Genomic DNA, 24,244 nt, shown 5'->3' on the forward strand with positions numbered 1-24,244 from the left:
TGATACGTCATTTTAAATCAAATTTTAGTTTTACCAATCAGAAAATAAGATAGATAGATGTACAAAATCATTGACACCATTTCGTTCTGTATCGGAGTTATCTCGAATCAAAGGACGTAGTAAACCGCTACCTGGACTGGCCACATGGTTCCGGTGGTATTTCTGCTTTGTTTACGTTTTAAGGTCTGGCTTTGAATAAACTACGACGACAGCCGCACAATGAGTGGCGACAATGGTGAAGATAGCGAAGGGGAAATAGAACTGAACCCCGAAGATGTTGTTGACGTCATTGAGTTTCCAGAAAATGACGTTCCCCCTGATGAAAGTGAAGGTACAAGTATTGTAATTTGTAAATCGTGAAATAATGAGTGTTAATGTTAATTGTGAATGCTTCGTCATTGTCGACCCATGGCCATAAAGTCCAATGGCATGCGAATGTTTTCCGTATTATATCGCCTCCAGGTCTATAATCTTGTATTTGGCAGATTTGTAAACACGCCAAAGCAGCATGAATTGTTATCTTTAAAACCCCTGAATAAATATTATAATAAATTAATTATATTATAAATATAGGCCTAATTCAATTCATTGATTTGTTGTATGTTGTTGTATAGATGAAGATGCTGATGAAATGGAAGTTGGGGCAGAAGGGGATGCTGTAAAAGATGATTCTGTGATTGTGTTCCGAAACCATAAAGGTATATGTCACTGCTGAGGGGTTATTTTAGGGCAGTGGATAAATGACCGGATTCGGTTCCTTACGATAATTTACTACGAAACCGGATATCGTCTCTGATTGGCCAATTTCATCACATGGTTATTCTATCGCGATAGGTTCGGTTCTAACCCTAACCCTCGCTTTCTTGCATTTTCTTATGTCCGCGTATCTCTTCGCCAATATGTCACTTTATTCTTAAATTCAAATTGTTTCATCGCCTCTAAAAGTGAATCTATAGTCGTAAATTCAGCACCAACAAGGATCCCTGTAGAGGCCGCCATATTGGAAAAGCCCGCTAATAACTACGTGATAAAATTGGCCAATTAGAGACGATATCCGGTTTCGTAGTAAATTTTCGTCAGGAACCGAATCTGGTCGTTTATCCACTTCCTTATTTTAGCCTCTGAATTTGGGCACCTATCCCTCCATGTACTGGATCAAATCCATTATTTGCATATAGTTAGGTCTTATAATTTGCAGCCCACTTGGACATACATGTATGTCACTCCCAAGATTTGAGAAGAACTGATTAATAACCAAAATAGAGAAAATACATAATCTTGGTTGATTGTGGTGCATTTTATATACTATTTGTTGACATCTACATGTACCTACGAGAACGTAGCTGAAAACGTTGACACACTGTGATGTGTTTATTTTTAGCTACGATTGGATGCCTTTCGTTTCACCCGGCAAACTTAATTTCTTTATTAATGCTTGTAACATCTTAAAAATAAGTTAATTTTACACTATTTTTAGGACTAATTAAACGTACCCAACTCAATATAGTTAAATACTTTCGTTTATCGGCAAATATTGTCAGTAAAGGTAATCAACCGGTATTTCTAACAGAATTGATAAGATCATTCTTGGGCCCTATAAATGTTTTCCTACTTTTCGCATATTTTGATTGGCTGCTGTTACGTGACATTAGCCCCACCTTCATGACGTAACTAGACATCAATTCAAAATGTCTGACAAAGCCAGCAATTATCGCTTCGATTTAAAAGAGATGGTTTGTACCTGTGTAGTTGGATGTGGCAGAGAGTGTATTTACTGTTTATTTGTTTATAGATAGTGTATTTGCTGTTCAAGTGGATCCGAAGACAAGAAGTTTAGCTGTAACAGGTAGTCAAGATGATAAAGCTTTAGTGTGGAATATATCTACTGGCAGTGTTGTTATGGAATGTACAGGTAGATATATATAATAAAACATTTTACTTCCTGTCTAACCATTTCATTTAAATGATGTGTGTTTGAAATTTTTGCTTGAAATACATACCAATACATGTATATGGTAGATTTTGACGGTATTGTCACGATTTAGAATGAAAATTATCATTCAGAGAATTACCGAAGAATTTACTGTTAGAATATGTCATACAAACAAATGTCAAATTCTTTGGGAAATTCTTCTAAGGAACTTATCTTCAATGTTTTTATTCATCAGTTTAAGGGGGGTTGGATGGCTGAATGGTTAGCGTGCAAGCGCTGTATCATAAAGTCTGTCATTGAGTCGACTGCCGTGGTTTCAAAATCCCCGGTTGTACGTGACAAGGAGTATGGTCGCCTGTCCAATCTCGTGGGTTTTCTCTGGTTCCTCCGGTTTCCTCCCACTGCTAAAGACCCCTAGCGCAAGCGAATTATTGAAATAAAATTAAACCATATGTTAGTCCCGAAATGACCTAGTTTGTGTCAAGTGGACGTTAAACCCCATTTCTCTCTCTCTCTCTCGATCAGTTTAATATCTGTTTACCCAGCAATCCTAAATGTTTACATTGTGTATTTATATGTGATATTGTTAATGACCACGATATCACATGACATTAATATATGATGACAGTATTACCATACATCATAAACTACCCAATAGAATAACACAGACTGTCACTGACAATTCAAAATGGAAAAATTAGTGGCATATTTCTTTACAATGGCATTAAAGATATATAGTATGTTTGAAAATTAACAGTCAAGTCAATATGAAAACAAAACATTCTGTTACATGAACCGCCACAGAACATTATGTTTTACCACATATTAACCCAGTGACAAGCTGCAAGATAAAAATGGACAGAGTTCAAGAATGTCACAACCAAATTGAAATAAAATGGGGTTTAACGTCCTACTGTACTGACTGGGCTAATGAACACAACAAAATTGAGAATACATAGTGATATAAGTTATTCTCTCTTATAAATCAGGACACAAGGATTCAGTAACAAGTGTGGGGTTCAGTCATGACTCAATGTACATAGCTACTGCTGATATGTCTGGTCTTATCAAAGTCTGGAAAACAGAGACTAAGGAAGAAATTTGGTCCTTTGAAGGGGGAGAAGTTGAAGTAAGTACCTTTTATTTCTAGTAAGCATAACCATTCTTTCACTATAACAAGTCAAATTTAACATTATCTGACTCGGCAATAAATAGATATAGTATCATAATTCAAAATAACCACTGCTCTTGTCTAGTTATTAAAAATGCAAGAACTCTCCTCTTAGAACATTGTCTTTTGTAATGTCTGCTGAACTCTTAATGAGTAAAACAATCATAAATCAAATTTAAATATGTTCAATGTAACTGTATAGTCAAGTCATGACAAGTCGACAAAGTGCTAATGATACTTTAACTGTTTCAAAACTTAGTTTTGATCCATTGTATGATTTTGTCGTCTAATGCAGTTTGGATATCAGATGACAGTCATAATTTGTTGCCACTTTGGAGATGTGCATCAGTGTATGAGTTTATCATCTAATGTAGTCAAGGCATCATATAATATGTTGATAATGTGAGGATGTGTAGCAGTGGAAGAACTGGTCATCTAATGCTGTCAAGGTATCACATATATGTCATAATGTGTATATATTTTTTAGTGGTTAAAATGGCATACAATGGCTCATGTATTATTAGTTGGTACTAGTGATGGTGATGTCTGGATGTGGAAGATGCCAGATGCTGATTGTAAAATGTTTCATCATAATTCATCTGTTTTATCTGGTCAAATTACATCTGACGGTATGTATGTAATGATTATCTGAACAAATTATTCCATTTTGTTTACCTCATTCGAGATGATAAATCACCAATTAACATGTTAAATGTACATTTGTCACATGTAAAATCTGGGAGTTTTCAATCTTTGACTACCAAGTGCCTGATCTTTTAGTGGCCTGTACACTCGGGACTATGGCAGTTGTTGCCTAGATGTCCGATGTCTAACCAACAGCTTGTATAGTGGTCACTACAACGTTGCTTTCTTGCTCTATCTCTGTGATTCTCAACAAGTGTGCCGCAAAATTTTGAACGGCACACTAAGAAAATGTCTCACTAAAGAAGGCAGCTATTTGACTGATAAAATTCGAAACACTGCAATAAAGTAAGTTCATAGCTGTGTTAGTCTTTATTAAGTTTGAGTTATTCTATGTGTCTATGACTAGTCTGTGTCTACGGTTGCATGCCGTCTATGACTTGCCATGTTTTCAATTTGCCGCTATTTTTTTCATGTGTTCCAAGGTGTGCCATTGGCAAAAAAGGTTGAGAACCGCTGCTCTATCTCCATTATTGTTCGTTGTGGTCCCAATTTGTTCTCTTGACACCGACCATAGAAAATCAGCTGTTCGTATTATGGGCATTACAACATCACAGACGTAAAATGAGTTGTTTAGGGTTCAGAGGGTTAATAAATGTGAATGTTTGTCCAAATTACTATTGACTGACAGTTTTCTATAACAGATTCAAGTTATTAAAATAGTTTATTATTATTTTATAGGTAAACGTTTATGTACTGGTTGTGAAGATGGAACTGTTAAAATTTGGGATTTAAAATCTGGCGAATCTTTACATACAATATCAGGTACATAGAACAACATAGAGAAGTGGAAATATTGTTCAGGATTTGTCGAGCAAAATGTCGGCTAGTTGGTTTATTGTCCATTAACCTGTCCGTTTGGCTGTTCTGTTGTCAATTCTACCCGCCCTTTCATAAACAATTTACATTAGGGACTACAAGGATACTCGATTAAATGTTTTGGAATTGGATTCTCTCATTCCCCTAGAAAGTGTCAGTCAACTAAGAATGAGAATTTATGAGGACAAGGACAAATACGATACTATCACATACAGTCACCATCATTAAAACCTTTATAACATTACGATTGCAATTCCGTCAATTCGGAGCGTCCTGTGCCGACAATCGTGCATCCACTTCTTCAGAAGCACTTGCCTGATTTCAAACATAAATGAAATGCGAAAAAGAAAGTGTCAATCTAATTTTTGTTTTATTGTAGGTCATGAAGCTCACACATCATCTGTGTTATGTGTAGATTGTCATGAAGATAATACATTATTACTGACAGGTTCAACAGATCAAACAGCTAAACTTATCAACACACAAACAGGAAAGGTAGGGAAAGTTAAAGGTCTATTGCATTATTTGTGCACAATAGTAATCCCTTGTAAACTACAGTATTGTAAACAATAGATCTCTAATAGAAATATCTGTTCAAAAATGGTTCAATTCCGTTATTGGCAAACATAATTGATAACCCAATTTCAAATTTGATTGAATCCAAGCCGGCCAATTAACTAGTATTGGTACTTTGAAATTGTTTTCATAATTAAATGTTAAATGATCATGATTTGCTGCAGCTGTAAGACATTGTCGGTAAGCTCGTAAGCCTGGCTCTTTGCTAATTTAAATATTAGACTCCATGGCAGAGGCGGATCCAGGGGGGGGGGGGGGTTCGAACCCCCCCCCCTAATTTTCGACAGTGCCCTTTTTTACTGCTGAAAGTGCCTTTTCTCAGACCCAATATGTCCGTTCCCAACCCGTTGCAGGGATCCCAAATGACTCAAACCATCGACTCAAACACACCAGTCTGGTCTAATTAATGCTTCCACTTTCAAATGAATTCTTGCTGTTTAGCTGACGGTGCCCAAATCCTATAGAGTGACTATAGACAGACATCAATGATAGCATCTTGTGGAATCGGCGGCGTATATGCCCATCACCGGCGCGCATGAGTGCAACTTGATGTAGCATTGTTTCAAGTGTGGACAGTACACAGTACAAGTTACAAGGCTTAAAAAGTGAATTGGCTAGAGAATAGATTCGTCTTTTATCCCATCATAATGCCTCGCTCACCTTGACAATTTTCGAGTCACACGTTCAACTGGCTTTTTTGCTCGATTTTAAAGCTCTTTTTCAACGATTTCCGAATGTTTACTTAGACGAAAATATCAGCCAAATAGCTCTTGGAATGGCTATAGATGCAAGGAAATGACGGATAATTTTCTTGGGGGACCCCCCCCCCCTAAAAGTTCCCTGTCTCCGCGGTCATTGCCCCCCCCTTTTCAAAATTCCTAGATCCGCCCCTGCATGGCATGTTCCCCACAATATGGTAGATATGATATGGGTTCAAGAAGTAGTATTACTCCTTATATTTTCAGATAATAACCACATTAAATTGTACAGATGAAACAGATGATGGTGAAGAAAACTCAGTTGAAACAGTTGGACTGTCAAACATGTAAGAAGGTTCATTCATTTTATCTGACTTGAATGTCCCTTATTCGAATCTGGACATGGATCGGGAAGAAATTCAGGATGTTTTAATCCTAATTCCCATTTGTCAGGGGTAGAACTATACAGGAATGTCATACAACATATTATCTCTGGGTTTTGCATTTGTTGTCAGATTCATGGTGGCTAAGTGAGTTAGGCACAATCCCGAGTTTGATCAAAGTTTTGGCCAAGAAATTTCCTTCAGGATTTTACAGCTTGGTTTCCTCTTGTCAGTGATGCAGGATGGAGGTACTGGAAGAGAAAGGTGTTTCATCCTATGGACGGGACAAAAAACCAACGATAAATCAATTTATCCAGGGAGGGGGTCTGGGTGTTGGATGGCTGAATGGTTAGCATGTGCGCACTGTATTATAAGGCCTGTCATTGAGTCAACTGGCCTGGTTTCGAATCCCCAGTTGTATGTGACAAAGAGTAGGGTCGCCTGTCCAACCTCATCGGTTTTCTCCAGGTCCTCCAGTTTCCTCCTACTGCTAAAGACCCCTACGCGCAAGCGAATTATTGAAAAAAAATTAAACCAAGTTAGTCCCAAAATTACCTTGTTTGTGTCGAGTGCACATAAAAGAAACCTTTGTAGTTGAATTTGATGAAGTGTAAGCAGAAACCCCATAGTATGTGTAAAATTTCCCCTGTAAGCGCACAGCATGGCATATGCCCATATTCATTATCCTGGTTGTCAAGGTGTTAAGTGTCATTGAAAAAGCACTTGCAGTACTAGTGTGTAAAAGACTACAGCACATTCATCAAGAAGCCTTAATTGTATACAACCAAAGCAAAATAAAATGTAGTTATATATAGTAGCCTACTTAACTTCTGCTTCCACAATAGTGATAGTTATTGTATATTTTTTGTATATATAGATTCCCGTATGCTGCTACCGGTTGTATGAATGGATCATTAGGAATCTGGGATATACCTAGTCAATCGTTACGTCATCATTGTAAACATGAGGTAAATAATAAATACACAAGGGCTTCAATATAAGTTTGATCATACCCATGTTATAGTGAGACCCATATATGCAATATACACAATGGCTTCAATATAATTGGCTGAGTAAGAGGCTGGCTCGCTTACTAAAAAATCATTTTCCCATTACTAACTATAACATCATCCCCTATCCCCCCCCCCCCCCCCACAAAAAAAAAAATGTGACTCTTAAGTAGAACTTTTGAAGACACCACCAGGGGCGCAGTTCACATTACTGCCAAAATTGGTTTTGTAACACATCTCGAGTAAATCAATGGAACCTGTGTCAAAATGTTCTTAAGAATCCCCAGTGACTATATAAATCCTTCTGAGTAGTCAATTTTGGGGATTACTAGATCTAAGGTTACCTTGTCATTTTAATATTGAATGTAAAAGAATTATAGTAGAATAAATGAACATTTGGTCTAAATATATACCCACTTTGAAATCAGCATGTCAGGATTATAGCACAAGAATACAAGGGAGACAACTATGATATATTCAAAATAACCTAAATTCAAGCTCCGGCCTACAATGGTTTCTCTGGGTTATATTCTTATTGTTTTCAAATTTGAGTGAAGTCTGTATTACTACAGGCTCGGGACTGTACAGCGCAGAGGACGCTTACGGCTAACCCCCGGATACATTCACTTAATTTGATATGTTCGTTTGTTTGTGATTTCTGCGTATTGTGTCTTGTCCATAGATTTGTTTTTGTGTAAATTATGTGTGGTGCAGTCCCCCTGCACTTACTATTAGAGTAAAGCTGTTTGCTAAGGCATCTGCTGACATAATCCATAAACATCTATATACATGTATATCATCAATAGAATGGCAGAACTCCTTCAGTTTGCACAATAAAATTTGATCACCCCAGATGTAACTGTATAGTCAAGTCATAAAGATCTACAAAACACTAATTGCCTCTTAACATCATTGATTCATTTAAAGATCATACTGAAGTGTAGCTTGATAAGAAAAGAAGGAAATAAAGACATTGTTCATTAATATTTGATGAATGTGTAGAAATATGATATAGATATGACTAAATGTGAACATTTTTCAAGAGAGTATAAAAGGTCTATTGAAAGATATAATATAAATATTGTATATTTTAGGCTGGTATAGTTAAGTTAAAGTGGGATAGTATATCACCTTTAATCTATACAGCTAGTTTAGATGGTATTATAAGGTTATGGGATGCTAGAAGTAGTGCTATGGTATCTCAGTGGACAGGACATGAAGCAGAAATACTAGATTTTGATATTTCTAAGTAAGTATGTAACTAATACCACAGTGTCTCTGTTGGTATAATCACAGGTTAGTATGACGTCTCGTGATAATCTGCACCAGAAAGAGGATGTCATGTTAGCCAGCTAGGAATTACTTTTTAGGGTGACTGAAGAAAATTGCAAGGCCTTGCAACATCGTTGGCAAAACTATGTACACCTCGAAGTGAACTATGTAGAAAAATAAATGGAAACCATTGACTTTGTAATGGTCTTTCACAGATAGGCTTAGAACATTTCAGCCAACCCTCTATTATTACACTTCCTTTTTGTTTCTACTTTCAATATCTATGCACTTTGTAGATATTTGTAAATATTGTTTCTATTTTCAATATCAATGCACTTGGTAAATATTTGTAAATATTGTTTCTCTTGTTGCTAGGAGGAGTGGGTGAGTAAGTAACGCACGCTGGCTCAATAACTCTATCCCACGTTTGATCCTGGTGTTGACTGAGAAAGTTATTCCAGTGTTTTCAGCACGGTTTTCCCCATGGAAGACCTGGCTAGTAATAGCATCTAGTCATTAGGGCAACCTTTGGTTATAATTTTTTCACGACTAGTGGTCGAAACTAGAAATCGAACGCAGATGTAAAGCATTAATTGTGATTTCACATACTATGTCTATATCATCATCTCACGCTTTGAATGCCCATCCCATCCCACCATCTGATGATAAAGAACAAAGCACTCGACCGTGTCACTTTTCTCATAAGAAGTGTTGTTTTGCAATACAAATTTGTTTATGTAGCTGAGCTAGGGGTGAGGAGGTGGACCCCACAAACCCCCCTCTGGATCCGCCCCCTGCTCTCCATGGAGTATAATGAATCACTATGCTATATTTATGATGTTATATAGTTTAATAAACAAATAATACTTTCATGAAATAAAACTTGTGCGACTCAAATTAATTTTTAGAGACAAAATTCCTTGTAATTTGACTTTACTTTCTGCATAGTGTAAATATTTAAATAATGTCTAATTTTTAGACTTGCATCGATTCAGACATAACATACGAGACAAAAAATATCTGCTCATGGAAGTAGCAACCATTTAAAATTCTTTCAAACTTTCCTAAAATCATATATTCTTTCTAAATACTCTACTCTAATGTTTCATCTACACCGGCCATCTTTGAACTACTCCGACCATGCCACAATAGCATGGTTCAGTATTCAGATTCAGTTAGTTCGATCATAGTCAAGAAATCACGATAACAAAAAGTCGCTCAGGATGGTGAGAAAAACTAAGCCCCTGTGTAGCTAGACTATTTATAGGTAATATTTCAGTATTTTATGTTTTATAATTACAGGGATGGTAATGTGATGATATCATGTGGAGAAGATTGTACAGCTAGAGTCTTTTCACTCCATTCTCCAGACAGATGAAATATAAAATATGTGCTCTTCTTGAGGACAGATAAATTTTGGACTGTAGAAATTACTTTAAAACAAATGTTGAATTTTGAAAAAAATGTATAGAAACTACTGTGATGCAAAAATTTCTTCAATTAATATAATATTTGAAGGCACTAAGTTTGTGTTCTTTGAAATTACCAGATTTCATGCCACCCAGAGAACATATTTGGGTGGATTTACTGTTACTATAGAGGCTATATATAAAAATTATCTTGTATATAGCAATCAGCACCTTTTGTATTCCTTGAAACCCAACATTTCTCAAATGCAGTGTTTGAAAACTCAAGTTGTTCAATTAGATGTCATCCGGAGAGAATGGGAGAAATGGGGTTTAACATCCACTAGACACAAACTAGGTCTTTTTGGGACTAACATGGTTCAATTTCAATAATAGGTGTCTTTAGCAGTGGGAGGAAACCGGAGGACCCGGAGAAAACCCACAAGGTTTGACAGGCAACCCTACTCCTTGTCACGTACAACTGGGGATTCGAAAACATGCTAGTTGACAGACCTTATGATACGGCGTGCACATGCTAACCATTCGGCCATCCCCCCCACCCCCCCCTGTTGGCATCCAAATTGTAGCTGTTTAGTGATGTTATCTAGGGGGAATAATATATATTATTTGAGAAGGTTGTGTATTTTAATATGTTTATTTTTGAATTGGTGTTATTAGAGACAAATTATTCTTATTTTCTTAGACGCGTTGTTGATTTAAAAGTTTGATGGATTAAGCGGTGGACACATTAGCCGAACGATTTGGCAGAATCTACCGGCGCCGAGATTCGCCTGGTGTGTACAGGGTCATTCGGCCAAGTGATTCGCGAGAATCAAACATGTTTGATATATTACCCTAGTGTGTCCACTTCCACCGAATGTAGAATTCATTAGATAAATCACCACTGATATCGAGGTTCTTGTGATTGTTTGAAGACATGGTCGCTACCATGTTTAATCATGTGATGTGAGAGGAGGTGAATCGGGCGAAGGATTCAACTGGTGTGTCCACTCATTCAGCGTCAATTGATTCGGCTAGTGGTCAACTCCCCCAATGTATATTCATCTGTTATTAAATGGAAAGTTGCACAACTCCTCATTAAGATATTAGGTTTGCAACAGACAATGTATAGTCATTTGTGCTTGTTGACAGTGTTTTTCAACATAAACAGACCAAAATTATGGGCATGTGAGACATATAATATAGTGCATTTTGGCATATAATGTCCACGTGAACGACTTCTGTTTTTTCTTCCATTTCCTCTTTAGAATACCTGGGCTCGAATCTGCATTACTGTAGACCCATAGAAGAGATATCCTATATTCCAATAAATTTATTTGAATATATATGTGCCACAAATCTGTTGAAATAAATAAAAGCACTGTCAGAAGACTCAGCACACACAAAATCATTCAAATATCTCTCCCTTGTCGTGTATTAACACGTTATGTAAACACTTAGCCGTGTGTCATGAATTCGTCCACAACATACTGTTCAGTATGAGTGAATGTACGCGTGGGATTTGTGTATTAAATGTTAAAAAAAAACAACCATAATTCCATATTTAATATATCTAAATAAACAGTCCCTTCAGTCGGATTCTCATCCAAATGACAGTGAAAAAAAATACAGCAGCAAACTTATGCTTGCTATAGAGACCAGTGAGCGTGTTGAACCAACTACATCACGTCTGGTTTTCATCAAAATTAATTTCTCACTTAAACTTTTTTGCTTGTGTTACAGAGGGCATTATTTATCAATATACATTTAAGACTTATGGAAATCTTGTTGAAAATCGTTGGTCTTCCCCTTTAATGTCTCACTCTGACCATTAAACGTGATATATTGTAGTGAACTCCTTTAATAATAACTTCTGAACACTAAAATTAGGAGATAAAAATTTTTATTTACAATTCCAACAAGATAATCAGGTGGTGAGTTTAACAAGAACAATGTGTCAAGAAATCAACATTAGAACTTTCATTTTATAACTGTCTTAATTTATAATATATTTCTTATAATTTTACACTAGTGACATACTATAATACTTATAAGGTTAATGAACTAACTGTACCTTATAGCAAGACCCTTATATATAAGAGCTTCACTATAATGCTGTTCAGAACATTGCTGACACTTGTCTTATACTGAAACCTGCCTTATAGCAAACCACACTATAGTGACGTCTCATCGTATTTATAATCAATTATAAATTTCTACTAATTTGGTAGATCTATTATTAAGACAGTAATAAAAGTTCTAGTTCATCTGTAATATAGAAACAAGCAGGGCTATATATTGCTCGTTATCTTTTAATCAGAAATTATAGTGCAAATCACCACATATAAGGTTTGGAGGAAAAAAATTGCCAAGTGTTATAATGTAGTCCTTTGTTCAATTTGTGAACAAATCACTCAATATTGTAAGATGACAAAAAAATATTAAAAGTTGCTTCGGAATATATATATAAAAAAAAACAAATTTCAATCCAACTTTAAATCATCTTTCACATGGATAATGATTCAATAATTTCTTAAGTTAATTGAAGCAAAAAAAAACTAATAAAGGTGCAACCAAAACTAAAAAAAAAGCAATTTGTATTTAATTGATTAGAACTGATTTTTTGTCTTCAAAATGTCTCTTTATAGAGACCATTTTTATATAGCATAATTTGATTAGAAGTTGTGCACAACATCTAAAGGTTCAAATTCAAATATGGTACACTTTTAGGAGCAGTCCCAGGTATATTTTTAGTAAATATAACTATGACACTTGCAAATCTAAATCATAGGGTTGTACAGCAATCTCAAGCTCTTTGATATTTTTTTTTAAGCAGAAATAACTTTCAGTTTCCATGCAGAATTTGTCAAAATTCCCCAAGTGTGGGTAAGTGTGTCTATGCATATACTGGTAAAGTGATCATCACAAATAACCAAATCACTTGGTAATTCCTTTCAAATTTACAATTATTTCAAATGGCTCAATATTTTGATTTGAAATTTTCACAGATATGTTAAATAGGCTATATCACATTTCGGCGTTTGGTTTACATTTTTCAACCTACAATGTCTTGTAAAATCTGTGACTGCCCCTTTAATATACATGAAGGCTCAACCAACCTTAATGGGAAAAAAACCTGGGCAAAAATTCAATTGACAACCTTTGATTGAAAGAATTAACATGGAACATTAAACATGACTAGTAAACTGAGACTGCTAGCTGGTGACCACAAAGTACAGCATGTTAAAAGCATATTAAAACACGATGGAAATTTTCTTCATATTCACTATCAGTATTGGAGCATGTATCTCGAAGATCAAACAAAAAATCCACCCTTTCGAATATTCCATACATGAATTCTGATAGTATTTTATCATGTCAAATTAATTGACTGATCTCGAAAGATTTAAATATATATATGGACAGATATTTCTGCCAAAATATTGAATTTTGATAGTATTTTATCTGTCAAATTATTTAACTGATCTAGAGTGATTTAAATATACCGGGGGATATGGATAGATATTTCTGCCAAAATACTGTGAGAAAAAAAAAAAATTTCTCAAGAGTATATACAGCGCGATCTAAATCCATTCAGTGTGATCATCACATAAATGCCTCAATTGATCAAAAATCAAGACAAATTTGAAAGAAAAATCTGAAAAATTCTACATATTGCACTTCTTGGCTCATTATCTCGCCAGTTTCAAACTGATGATAAATGTAAAAATTACAAGGATGAAGCAGAAAAATGCCTACAAAGATGATAATACTGGAGCCAGTCCAGTAACAAATAAATATAGTATGACAAAAATTATGAAAAATATCTTAAGAAAAGAAAAAAAACATGAGACAAAAATGAAAGGAATTCATTATTAATTAACTAAGATAATATATGTATTCATAATAACTTATATTATAAGTTAGAATATAACAGACAAATAATAATAATAATATATGAAATAACTTAAATAACAGTTTAAATACAAGAGGTTTATATATTCATTAATTGCACGGTTCTTAATGAGATCACATGACAAAGTCTTCAACTATATAAAAAAAGAAAAAAAGAAGGTAAAATAAAAATTAAAGGATCATCTTAAAGAACCAAATTCAGTTTCTCCATTTTGTTACTTACCTAGGATTAATAATCAATTACCGCTAGGTCAATTTTCTGGTTTCTACTGAAAAACAGTATTCACTTACCCGTGGAAAGGGTTTGAAATCAACTTTGTAAACTTTAAAATTAATTACAACAATAGACATTTTCTAAGACCCAGGAAAGGTACCGGTACTATCTGCTGTATAATTTTAGTAATTCCATGATGACTAAAGAAATCAAATATCAAGAAAAGAAATTTTAATTATCCATGAAATCCATTCATTAAATTATTTATTATTGAATAACTTTTTTAAACAAAATTATTTCCTATCGCGACAATCCACATAAAACAGATTCTGAATCAATGAACATTTGATCAAGAAAATAAAATAAATGGATCCAGAACCTGTATTACTTAAGGTACTGACTAGAGTAAAATGGACTAGATTTACATGAACACAGAAATAATAGCAATATCATCAATTATATTTTATCACATTTCCACTTTATGTATACAACCAAGAAATATCAATTCAGGAACAACTTTACCATGGTTGTAAGGTTATAATTGGCTAAAACTTAAAACCGTGACCAATCAAATGCCTTGTGGCATCAATGTTGTCGCTTATGAAAGACAGTTTACATATTTATCTAGCCAACTTCAATCCATAAACATACATGTATGTCGGTATTCCAAAATCACTATTTTCTTTTTGAATATAGTATTAAGACTAGCAACTCTAAAACCAGTGATAATGAAGGGCTGGCCTAATATTGAGTATTTTACGTAAGTCCTTCCACTGGCACCAGAATAAAACAGATCCTCATTTTCGGAATTGTTTTATCCCAGCATATGATTTATATGTCTATATATGAGAGAAGATGCCAACCCAATTTTTGCATTGTTAAATCCCTAATTAAATTAACTACAAAAAGAGAACATTAAGACATTTGTGTCTATAAATCATACATAAAATTGACAAAATACGATTGCTTAATCAATATTAAATGCACTGCTATTATTTTTTTTAAGAGCTATGTATCAAAAAACAAAATCAGTGCAGAAAAATATTCATTCGTTTTCAAGAACAATTTTTTTGTAGTTTCGAACGCATTGAAGAGAGCATATTGATGATATGCTAACAAGTGAACACATTGATTCAATTAAAGAATAGATCACCTGTCTCTAAAAAGATACAATATTAACAAATAAATCTCACCCATTAATAAAAAATATTCATTTTGATTTATCAAATTCAAAAAAAAAAAAAAAAAAAAAAAAAAATTCAAACAATCATGCAGTAAAAGAAATACATGTATATAATATCAGGCAGTTTTATAACCAAAAACAAACAAAAAGATAAATTATATAAGCACTGCCTGCAACCATGATTTGGAATGGTTCATCACATATAAGGATTATTCAATCAATACTGGTATACTGAAACTTTGCACTAAAATGGTGAAGATGATAAACCTCATCATTCCATGGGCATTCTAAGGATGTAGAGAAATAAATATTATGCAAACACTTCACACATTGGCCAGTTTGAGGAATTTCATGTTGAACGATAAGTTTCACTTTTATAAAAAAAAAAAAAGTCTTAAATAAAGATTCACGATGACACATACAAGGATCAAACTGAAGATAGCTTTGTCAATGCTTGAAGTCACATTTATTTAGTTAAATCAATTAAATAGACCTTAAGTAGTAAGATATCAACTTTTAATCATGGAGTTTAATGTCCATTCAACAGAACAGTGTTTTATCAATTTTAAATAGGAGTTTTAAAGTCCTATTCTAGATATTCTATCCACAAACATCAAGATGGTATCGAACACACATTTTTGTTTTTCTTAATAGCCTAAATTAATATTAAAATTCACCCCTTATTTCTGTTGAAATTTAAACAAGGAACTGCTTATTTGCCTTATGCTGTGTTGCCTCTTTAAGGTAGCTCAAATTTTCATAGTTTATCATCAAAATTTTAAGTACAAAATTTGACAAATCAAACTATACAATCTAGTGATCCAATAGGACTTAAAATATTGTTTGTTTGGTTTGGTTTTTTTTCTCTGATTTCTGACCATTGTAAAAATACATGCGTCAATCACTCAATGTTCCACTGTTACCGAATTATCACGCTTGAAAAATCATGAAAATAATCAAGTTTTATCTTTATATACAAGCGTTGAATCATGGTAGAAGATACCGTGAACAATAAATAATGTAAAAAGTAAAACAAAAAAACAGAAATGCTGACAAATACAAATTCTACATGTATTCAAAACATTTAATAAATGCAATGAATTCTGATAAAATACGAGATTCGTTTATAATATATCCAATGATATACATGTAGTGTTCAGTCATAGATCTATTTTCAATACTTCTACTATATAAAGTCCTATGATAAATCAAGTTTGTCTCTTTATTTGTCATTTCTGCAGACAGATCTCTAGATTTAGGATGAAATATATCCATTACTGATTATTTTCTCAAATTATCTGCATTGCCATACTTATAGATCTGAAAAACGCATGTTTAAAACTTATAGCATGCAAAGATGATAGCATGTACAGAAGTCACATCTAGGAGATGTTATGGCAGTAACCATGGTGACAGACTTTAAGTAAATTATTCTGCTATGTATGTGTAGTATTCATTCCTAGTTAATGCCAAATGGAGGCATGGACATAAAGAGATAAACCTGAGTAACTATTAATAAATGTACATTGTACATGATTACATTAACAGGACTAAATATATAGAATTACTTTTAAAAAGGATATTGTCTCTTTAATTATAAAAGATACAGTGTTGATTGAATTAAATTTATATGTTACAAAGTGGTTATCAATCTACATTTACAGTTTTAGGAGCCAATGTGACAGCTAAATTATTTAATATTTCAGACATAAACAAAATTAAAATTATTTAACCAACCAACTTCTGCTTATTTTTTCAACTGAAAATTGAATTGTACAGATCTGGACCGATCACTAGATGAAATAACATCAAATTAACCCAACATTGTTTTCTTTTATTCAAATAAAAGAAGTCTAATCCTATAATTAATCATAGGATTAATTACAAATTCGGAGCAATCAACCATATTAAGTTACTCAACTTCATTAACTTTCATGAAATAAGCTTGAAAAAAAAAAAAATTCTATCCATTTGGTTTTCTATACAAAGCAAATTTACACAATCTGTTGATAGCAGAAATGACTTTCAACGATTGCCATCTTAAATAGTTTTTGATGGGAGAAAAGATGATTTTTTACAAACAGTTTAACAGTACAGTAAAACAACATTCTCCTTTAAAATTTGAAATCATAAAATACAACTAGGCTGTGTCGATTGTCACATGTTTACTCGAAAGCACAAGCACAGGCATTTCATAAAACAAAATGACCTACGATGAAAAATATTCCGAAAGCAATTCTAAATTATCAAGTCTTTCAACAGCCCACATTTAGATATATCTACACAACCATCCAGACACATTCAAAGCTTCAAACATAGGTTAAGGTGTGTGCTTTAAAAAGTAATAATTGTTCTTGGTGAAAAGGTTTCTCAGTTAGGCGCCTGCTTTACATAACAAATGTACAAGTAAATGCCAATGTTAATAATCCCTCTGAATTAAATGGGAATAGTGTTGATTAACATGCCTATTAAAAAAGAACCAATACTTTAGATAAATAAGCTAGGTATCATGTAGATGAACAAACAGTTCAATATTTCCTTAATAATTTCAAATTTTTTATTTTAATCTATATGTAGAAATGGTTAACAGTAAATTGGGATGTAAGCTGCTAAGTTATAAAGGAACTTGGCCCTTATAGAATCTTTTAATTACATTTATATACCCAATCAGCAAGAATGAAACTTTTTGTCCAGGAGAAACAAGTATCAATTGCTTGACTTTCTTCATTGGACTTATTATCATTTGAGCTTGACATTTAAAAGTTGATACATTCAGACATTATGCAAGCATTGTACTAAAAGCATTCATTGTTATATTTTTCATAACTAAAATTGAAAAGATTTCTATCTGATAACAAAAAAAAAGCTCACATCCCATTTTAATGGAAACTTCCAACTGTATATTGAAGAAAATCAGAGAACAATATTACATGTAATGTTTTTATGAAAAACACATATATATGTCATGCTTGTAGTCTAAGGTGTTATAAAGACTAGATATAGCTTCAGGTTTTTGACATTTTAATACACCATTTTGTGGGTGAATTATGGATTTAAGATACTCTAGTTTATTTCTCTCACATTTACACCTCTATACAAATATAATATGGATTAGAAAATTGTTAAATGATGAATTTTAGCAGTGAAAATTGGATTACTGACAAAAAAAAATAATAAACAAATAAATAAGCTCAAGAGCAACATTTGAGCAAATATGACAAAAAAAAACCACAATTTGAGCCAACTTCATACAGTTGTTTAATTGCTCAAATTCATTAACTGGATTGTGTCTAATCAATTAGTAATTGTCTTTTAATTAATTGATCACCTGTACTGTCTAATAATCCCAGATGAGGCTCTATACACAAATAAGTCTAATAACGTGATAATCCATTTTAACAGCAATAATCCTTGCACATCACATTTTGGATTTTGAGTCCACTATACAGCTTATTTCCCCCTTTTTATTAAGTTTAGTTTTAAAAACACTTTTAATAATGCCACTACCACTCTTCCATAGATTCTTTCTATGTTAAACAAACACACACATAATTCTGGTCTTGTATGTTTATGTATTTTTTCATGTTATCACTTTATATCGATATTAAACCTTTTATATATCACACAATATTTGTACATACGCTAGTAGATCACACATAGATATATATGTACAGAAACACGTCCTGGCGTCTATTTTACAGGGTTTTTTCATAAACTAATTAGAAAAAAAAATGGACATTTTCTTTCCAGTTATGTGAAAACATCGTAGAATGGTGGTTGCACAAACTGTCTTAGAAAAATTGAATGTGTTGTGTTTGTGTTTTAACAGCGTTCGTTTGTATAATAAAAGGGAAGGCTGAAAAGGGGGAAAAAACCGAGGGAAACCATTCACAGCGCATGTAGGAATTAATAGTAAGCTGGAAGTTATAACACAATAATAATAATAATAATAATAATTAAAGCACTAAATAAGTCAGTGCTAAATATCTATACTGCCCTGTCTGACTGGTGGGTATTTGTTGCTCCGTGGCGAAGAATGGTGTTTGTCGTGATCGTGAGCACGTCGTCTTGAATCGCTATAGTCCTGGGAATTATAATCCCTCGATCGTTCGTAATCACGCGATCTGTTATAGTTCTCTCTATCATATTCATTTAAATGTACATCGCGGTTATGTCCCCTGTCTGTCACATGATCAAAACTGTCATGGCCACCACGGCCATGTTGCTCTGGGCTGCCAGGGTTACCACGATCCATGTTATGGGTGTGAGAATGTGAGACATGAGCTGGGACTGTATTATGGCGTGAGAGGGGTGTAGTAGGAGAAGGCAACGAGCGGGCGTGAGGTCGAGGGGACTGAGGATTCATATTAGGTGGATGTGCAGCTCGCCAGTATGCCTCTAAAAACTCAGCCAAGTGTTCACAAGCATCTTGTAATTGATTCTCATCTAAGATTACATCAAACATTTCCTGTAGAAAAAAACATAAATATCAATTTCTTTAATGATTGTTACAAGAATACACTACTCTATTCAAATTAGTTTAGAATAGATACAAACATATGATGATTTAAAAACTTCAAACACTCTGCATTTGCTGCAGGCAATAAAACATGTCTGCATCATCAATAAGTGTTGATCCAGGAGATTAGTTACTGTCTAGTTTTAATTAAATTTTAAACACTTATGACCGTGCCAACAAAATCAATCATTCAAAAAGTTGACATGAAATAGATCACTATTTTGGATTGTTTTAAGGAGAATCTTGATCACATACCAAATAACAATGTTTTTAAAAAGAACACATATAAAATAATTTGTTTACCGGACTACACTGAGCTAATTTATCGGCAGCTACTAACTGTACGTTCATATTACGACTCTGTGATTTTCCTCGTGACTTAATTAACCTCTGTAAAACCTGTAGGAACAAAACAAAAATTCATTATATCAACAACTAATCACATTAAAGATGCCTTCCTGCATACAAACAGTGTGCTTTGATGATATATTTGGCCAAAACATATTCAAATTAATTAATCTAACAGCTTGTATTTGTCGTTAGTCGTTGTCCATTTACAGTTAATTTTTCCAGGATTATCCTCTGCCAATTTGTTTTTTCTGACATTTACTTCTCTCAATGTTCTCACAACTGTTAGCCATTAGATCAACAGATAAGGAGCACTCCTTATGTTGCTGTTATTTTTTGCATTCAGGAAATGAAATCAAGGAGTAAAAGAGTTTTACAATATTTAGGACCAGTAATAACTCTTGCTATAAAATCAGGGATTGAGATTTATGATCAAGATATGATTTATTTTAAAGAAAGGATCTACTTACCTTAGGTGAAGCAATTTTGACATATACTACAATAGGAGCCAAGGATGTCTTAGCTAGCTGGGAAGGGTGATTAATAGTGTCACAATCTAAAACAACCAGTTGCAATGTTCTAGCCAACTCAAATATTCTCTCAATTTCTGCCTGAACTTCCACTAAAAAATACAATCATTAACAAAATGAAATGAGGTTTAATGTCTAGTCTGTACCAACCAGGCTAAATCAGACGGGCATATACCATGAAATGTGCTATGAGGAAAATTTTTCCGTACAGTGGCACTGTAGCCTTCTACTATTTCAATTTCTAAATTGGTTTTTCATCCATTCAATAGTAAAATATAAAGTACACAATGTTTTGACGTTATTTTGTTTGAAAAAAAAAAAAGTACCCAGTGGAATAATTATGAAATTAAATTTGAAACTTACCAAGTCCTGAAGATCGACTATTTGGTCTTTCCAAAATTGCACGTTTACTTGGATTGTTCAACACTGAGCGCTTAGCTAGGGATATATCAGCAGTCACTCTAGTAATGATAATTCTGAAAAGAAAAGAATAACACTACTGGAGAGTTTGATAATTTTGTATTGATAAAAGGGAGGTTGTCTCCCCTTAGACCACAAGCCGCAAAAATTTAGTGCAACAAAACAATAACTTTATATTCAAAGGGAGGTAATAACTGATTGTCTCCCCTTAGACCACAAAGCTTAATTATTTCTTCATGAAACCTGTCTATTGATGAAATAAATCACTAATACCCTGGCATGTGTTTGTTACGATTTTGTTTATGCGGCAAAAATTTACATCTTACAAAAAATTCTGATGCTAAGATGAGCTACTTTTATACATTTTACTTTGTGTGTAATCATTAGCTACGTAATGATACCATTGTTCTTTCGAGTTTTGTTTCAAATATTGAAATAAATATTTAGAGAAACAATTTTCATTTGAATTGGCTATAAGCAAACACAACTTCAGATATTGCATATTTGGAAGCTACATGCTTTTTAAAATATATTGTGACATTAGGAGTTTGGCAATTTTACATCAATTGTAGTTTTTACATCTTGTACCTAAACAGTTAAATATGTAAATGTCAAGGAATCTTGTACATCTTGTGTACAGAACCTGGGTTTTTTACTCCCCTAGAACTAGAAACACACCCCTGTCAGCTGTTACCACTAACAAGAAGAATCTCAGCCAGAAATTCCTCACATGTTATTCTTGGCATCAGATTCCAACCCCAACCCTTCAATAATACAATTAAGCAGGAGAAAGAGACATAGGGTTTAACATCCATGTAACAAATCTAGCTAGTTTTGGGACTAACAGTGCAATTTTTATTCCATTAATGTGCATGCATGCAGGGCCTTTTTTACCAGTTTGAAAAATGCAGAAACACTATTACTTGGCACATACAATTTTCAGATCAGAATAATAGCTTGTATAGATGACAAGACAGCCTTCTATCACTTAGGCAACAAATGGTCTGGACAAACTAGCACTATGGCTTTACAGTGTCATACAAAGATGTCCTTGTCGTATGACCGTACCATTCACATATGAAACAAGGCTTTTTTCTATGAAAATATTTGCCATTAAAGCATACACTACAAGTCATCATTACCCTAAACTGATGTTTTAAGTGTAGATAGAAAGTGGTTAGAAACTCTACGGGTGTGCTACTAGTGGCTAAATATGTCAATTTTAGTGTGAAAGTGTCATGAACTGTATACGCGAATAGTCAGTCAGTTACCATAATGGATGCCATTTTGGATCAACCCAATATATGTTGTAATAAAAATGAAGACCATCTGAACTAAAGCGATCAATACTATAAAACATTCACAACAACTAACATAGATGTACATACCTCCCTTCAAACCTATGTTTAATATAGTCAAACAATGCCTTTTGCATCATATCTGTTACTTCATAACCTTTTAAAGAGGGGCCAATCAAAACAACTGGTCGCATTGAAGGCACAACTTCATAGGGAGGAATACTTTCAGACTGAAAAATAAAATACATAATATATAAATAAGTTCATCTCTATCATTCTTAAATGAGTTTAATTCTTTTATTTTTCAGGTTTTATTTAAAAATCCTATTGGCTAGTGTTCCTAGATACTTGGCAGGAGTGATTTTTTTTGCCCATTTCATGTTGAATATTTATAAATTTATACGATACTTTTTGGTAATTTTTCTATCATAATATAAATAATCATTTAACATTGGTAACTATTCAGGCACAAACTCGAGTTTTGTCAGGAACAAATGATTTGGTGCTTGTCATTTTTTCAGGCACAGAATTGCCCTTACATGTGTTCTTATGATGATTTAGTTAATAAATGGTCCGATACAATTTCAATAGTGCCATACATTTTGTTAGGTACAGCTAAAATAATAACAGACAAATTTATGAATAACATTCACTATGCTAATAAACGGCAACGTTCCAATGAGAGTACTCTTACTGTTATCATCATTGCTTGATAACAGGGAGAGTAACCTCGTTGAAACATTGTAGTTAATACACACAGTGAAGGTTATCCATAAAGTTGTTATTATTTTAGTTATACCTAAATGCCCTTTAATATATAATGTTTATTTCAGAGCCTGATTATTGGCCTCCAGTACTGTAGAGGTAATTCTCAATCTCAACAAAACAAAGATAAGCTAGCGATACAAGTTTTTACTAATAACTGATCTCAACACTCAGAATAAGATTTACTAGATGATTATTAATAAAATTTACCTTTTTAAAGAAAGGTTTACGTTTTTCTTTAGCTGGAGGTGTAATACTTGCTTTATTACCCAAACTATCACTATCCTCCCCAACATTACTATCCATACCATTTTGATCACCCTCGATACCTGGAAAACATTACATCAATCTCAATATATAAATATACTAACCATAATGAACTTGGGCAATTTCTATACACATAGGGTCAAAGTTGCCACAGCAACCCTTGTCATCAATTAAACTCTTATATCAAGAAATGAGCTTTATTAGGTCTAATTTAATACATATAATTAATGGGCAACATGTACTGTTGTTACTTTTACTGTAGTCTTTTATTGGCCAGGACACGATATCCATGCTAGTTAAAACAAAAATCTAGGCTTGTGTATTCTAGGGTTAAGTTCAATTTATCTTTCAATAGCAAGATGGAACTCTAGATGCAAAGAACTAGGGGATTTTATTTCAGCTTTATTCATATCATTTGTTCACACATGGTATACGTAACAAAATCTTTATAGCAACAAATCTCCAAGTCAGCCAAATGGAAATACTTTATATATGTCGAGAATGTAAGGATTACAATCAATTGGATGGATAACCTAGAAATAGCACACCGTCTATGTTGACGGTGTAGATATAAATTGTAATTATATTACTGTACCTGGTGTATATGGTGTTGATATAAATTGTAATTATATTACTGTACCTGGTGTATATGGTGTTGATATAAATTGTAATTATATTACTGTACCTGGTGTATATGGTGTTGATATTAATTGTAATTAGATTACAACACCTGGTGTATGTGGTGTTGATATTAATTGTAATTAGATTACTACACCTGTTGTATATGGTGTTAATATAATAAATTGTAATTAGAT

The 24,244-nt window shown here is 33.5% G+C and overlaps 2 protein-coding genes across 3 annotated transcripts in view; one reads left to right on the top strand and one right to left on the bottom strand.

Annotated features, from left to right (window-relative positions):
* Positions 1-67: 67 nt before the first annotated feature.
* LOC126807790 (angio-associated migratory cell protein) lies at positions 68-10,085 on the top strand. The gene is made up of 11 exons (XM_050532619.2): positions 68-331; positions 615-698; positions 1,793-1,912; positions 2,923-3,062; positions 3,592-3,733; positions 4,488-4,571; positions 5,005-5,120; positions 6,167-6,246; positions 7,160-7,250; positions 8,387-8,541; positions 9,867-10,085. Exons 1-11 carry the CDS (start codon positions 220-222, stop codon positions 9,940-9,942), a joined length of 1,200 nt encoding a protein of 399 aa, XP_050388576.1. The 5' UTR covers positions 68-219; the 3' UTR covers positions 9,943-10,085.
* An 8,111-nt stretch (positions 10,086-18,196) lies between these two features.
* Positions 18,197-24,244, bottom strand: part of LOC126807788 (voltage-dependent L-type calcium channel subunit beta-1) — a 34,611-nt gene continuing 28,563 nt past the window's right edge. For both annotated transcript variants that reach the window (XM_050532616.2, XM_050532617.2), the window contains 6 exons: positions 23,373-23,491; positions 22,488-22,627; positions 21,043-21,155; positions 20,620-20,771; positions 20,105-20,200; positions 18,197-19,750 (listed from right to left, as the gene is read on the bottom strand). In XM_050532616.2, the coding sequence (XP_050388573.1) occupies positions 19,262-19,750; positions 20,105-20,200; positions 20,620-20,771; positions 21,043-21,155; positions 22,488-22,627; positions 23,373-23,491 (1,109 nt within the window). In that variant the 3' untranslated portion in view covers positions 18,197-19,261. The remainder of the gene's footprint in view (positions 19,751-20,104; positions 20,201-20,619; positions 20,772-21,042; positions 21,156-22,487; positions 22,628-23,372; positions 23,492-24,244) is intronic.

Source organism: Patella vulgata, chromosome 9, assembly GCF_932274485.2.
Source record: "Patella vulgata chromosome 9, xgPatVulg1.2, whole genome shotgun sequence".
In the NCBI taxonomy this organism is placed as follows: Eukaryota; Metazoa; Mollusca; class Gastropoda; family Patellidae; genus Patella; species Patella vulgata.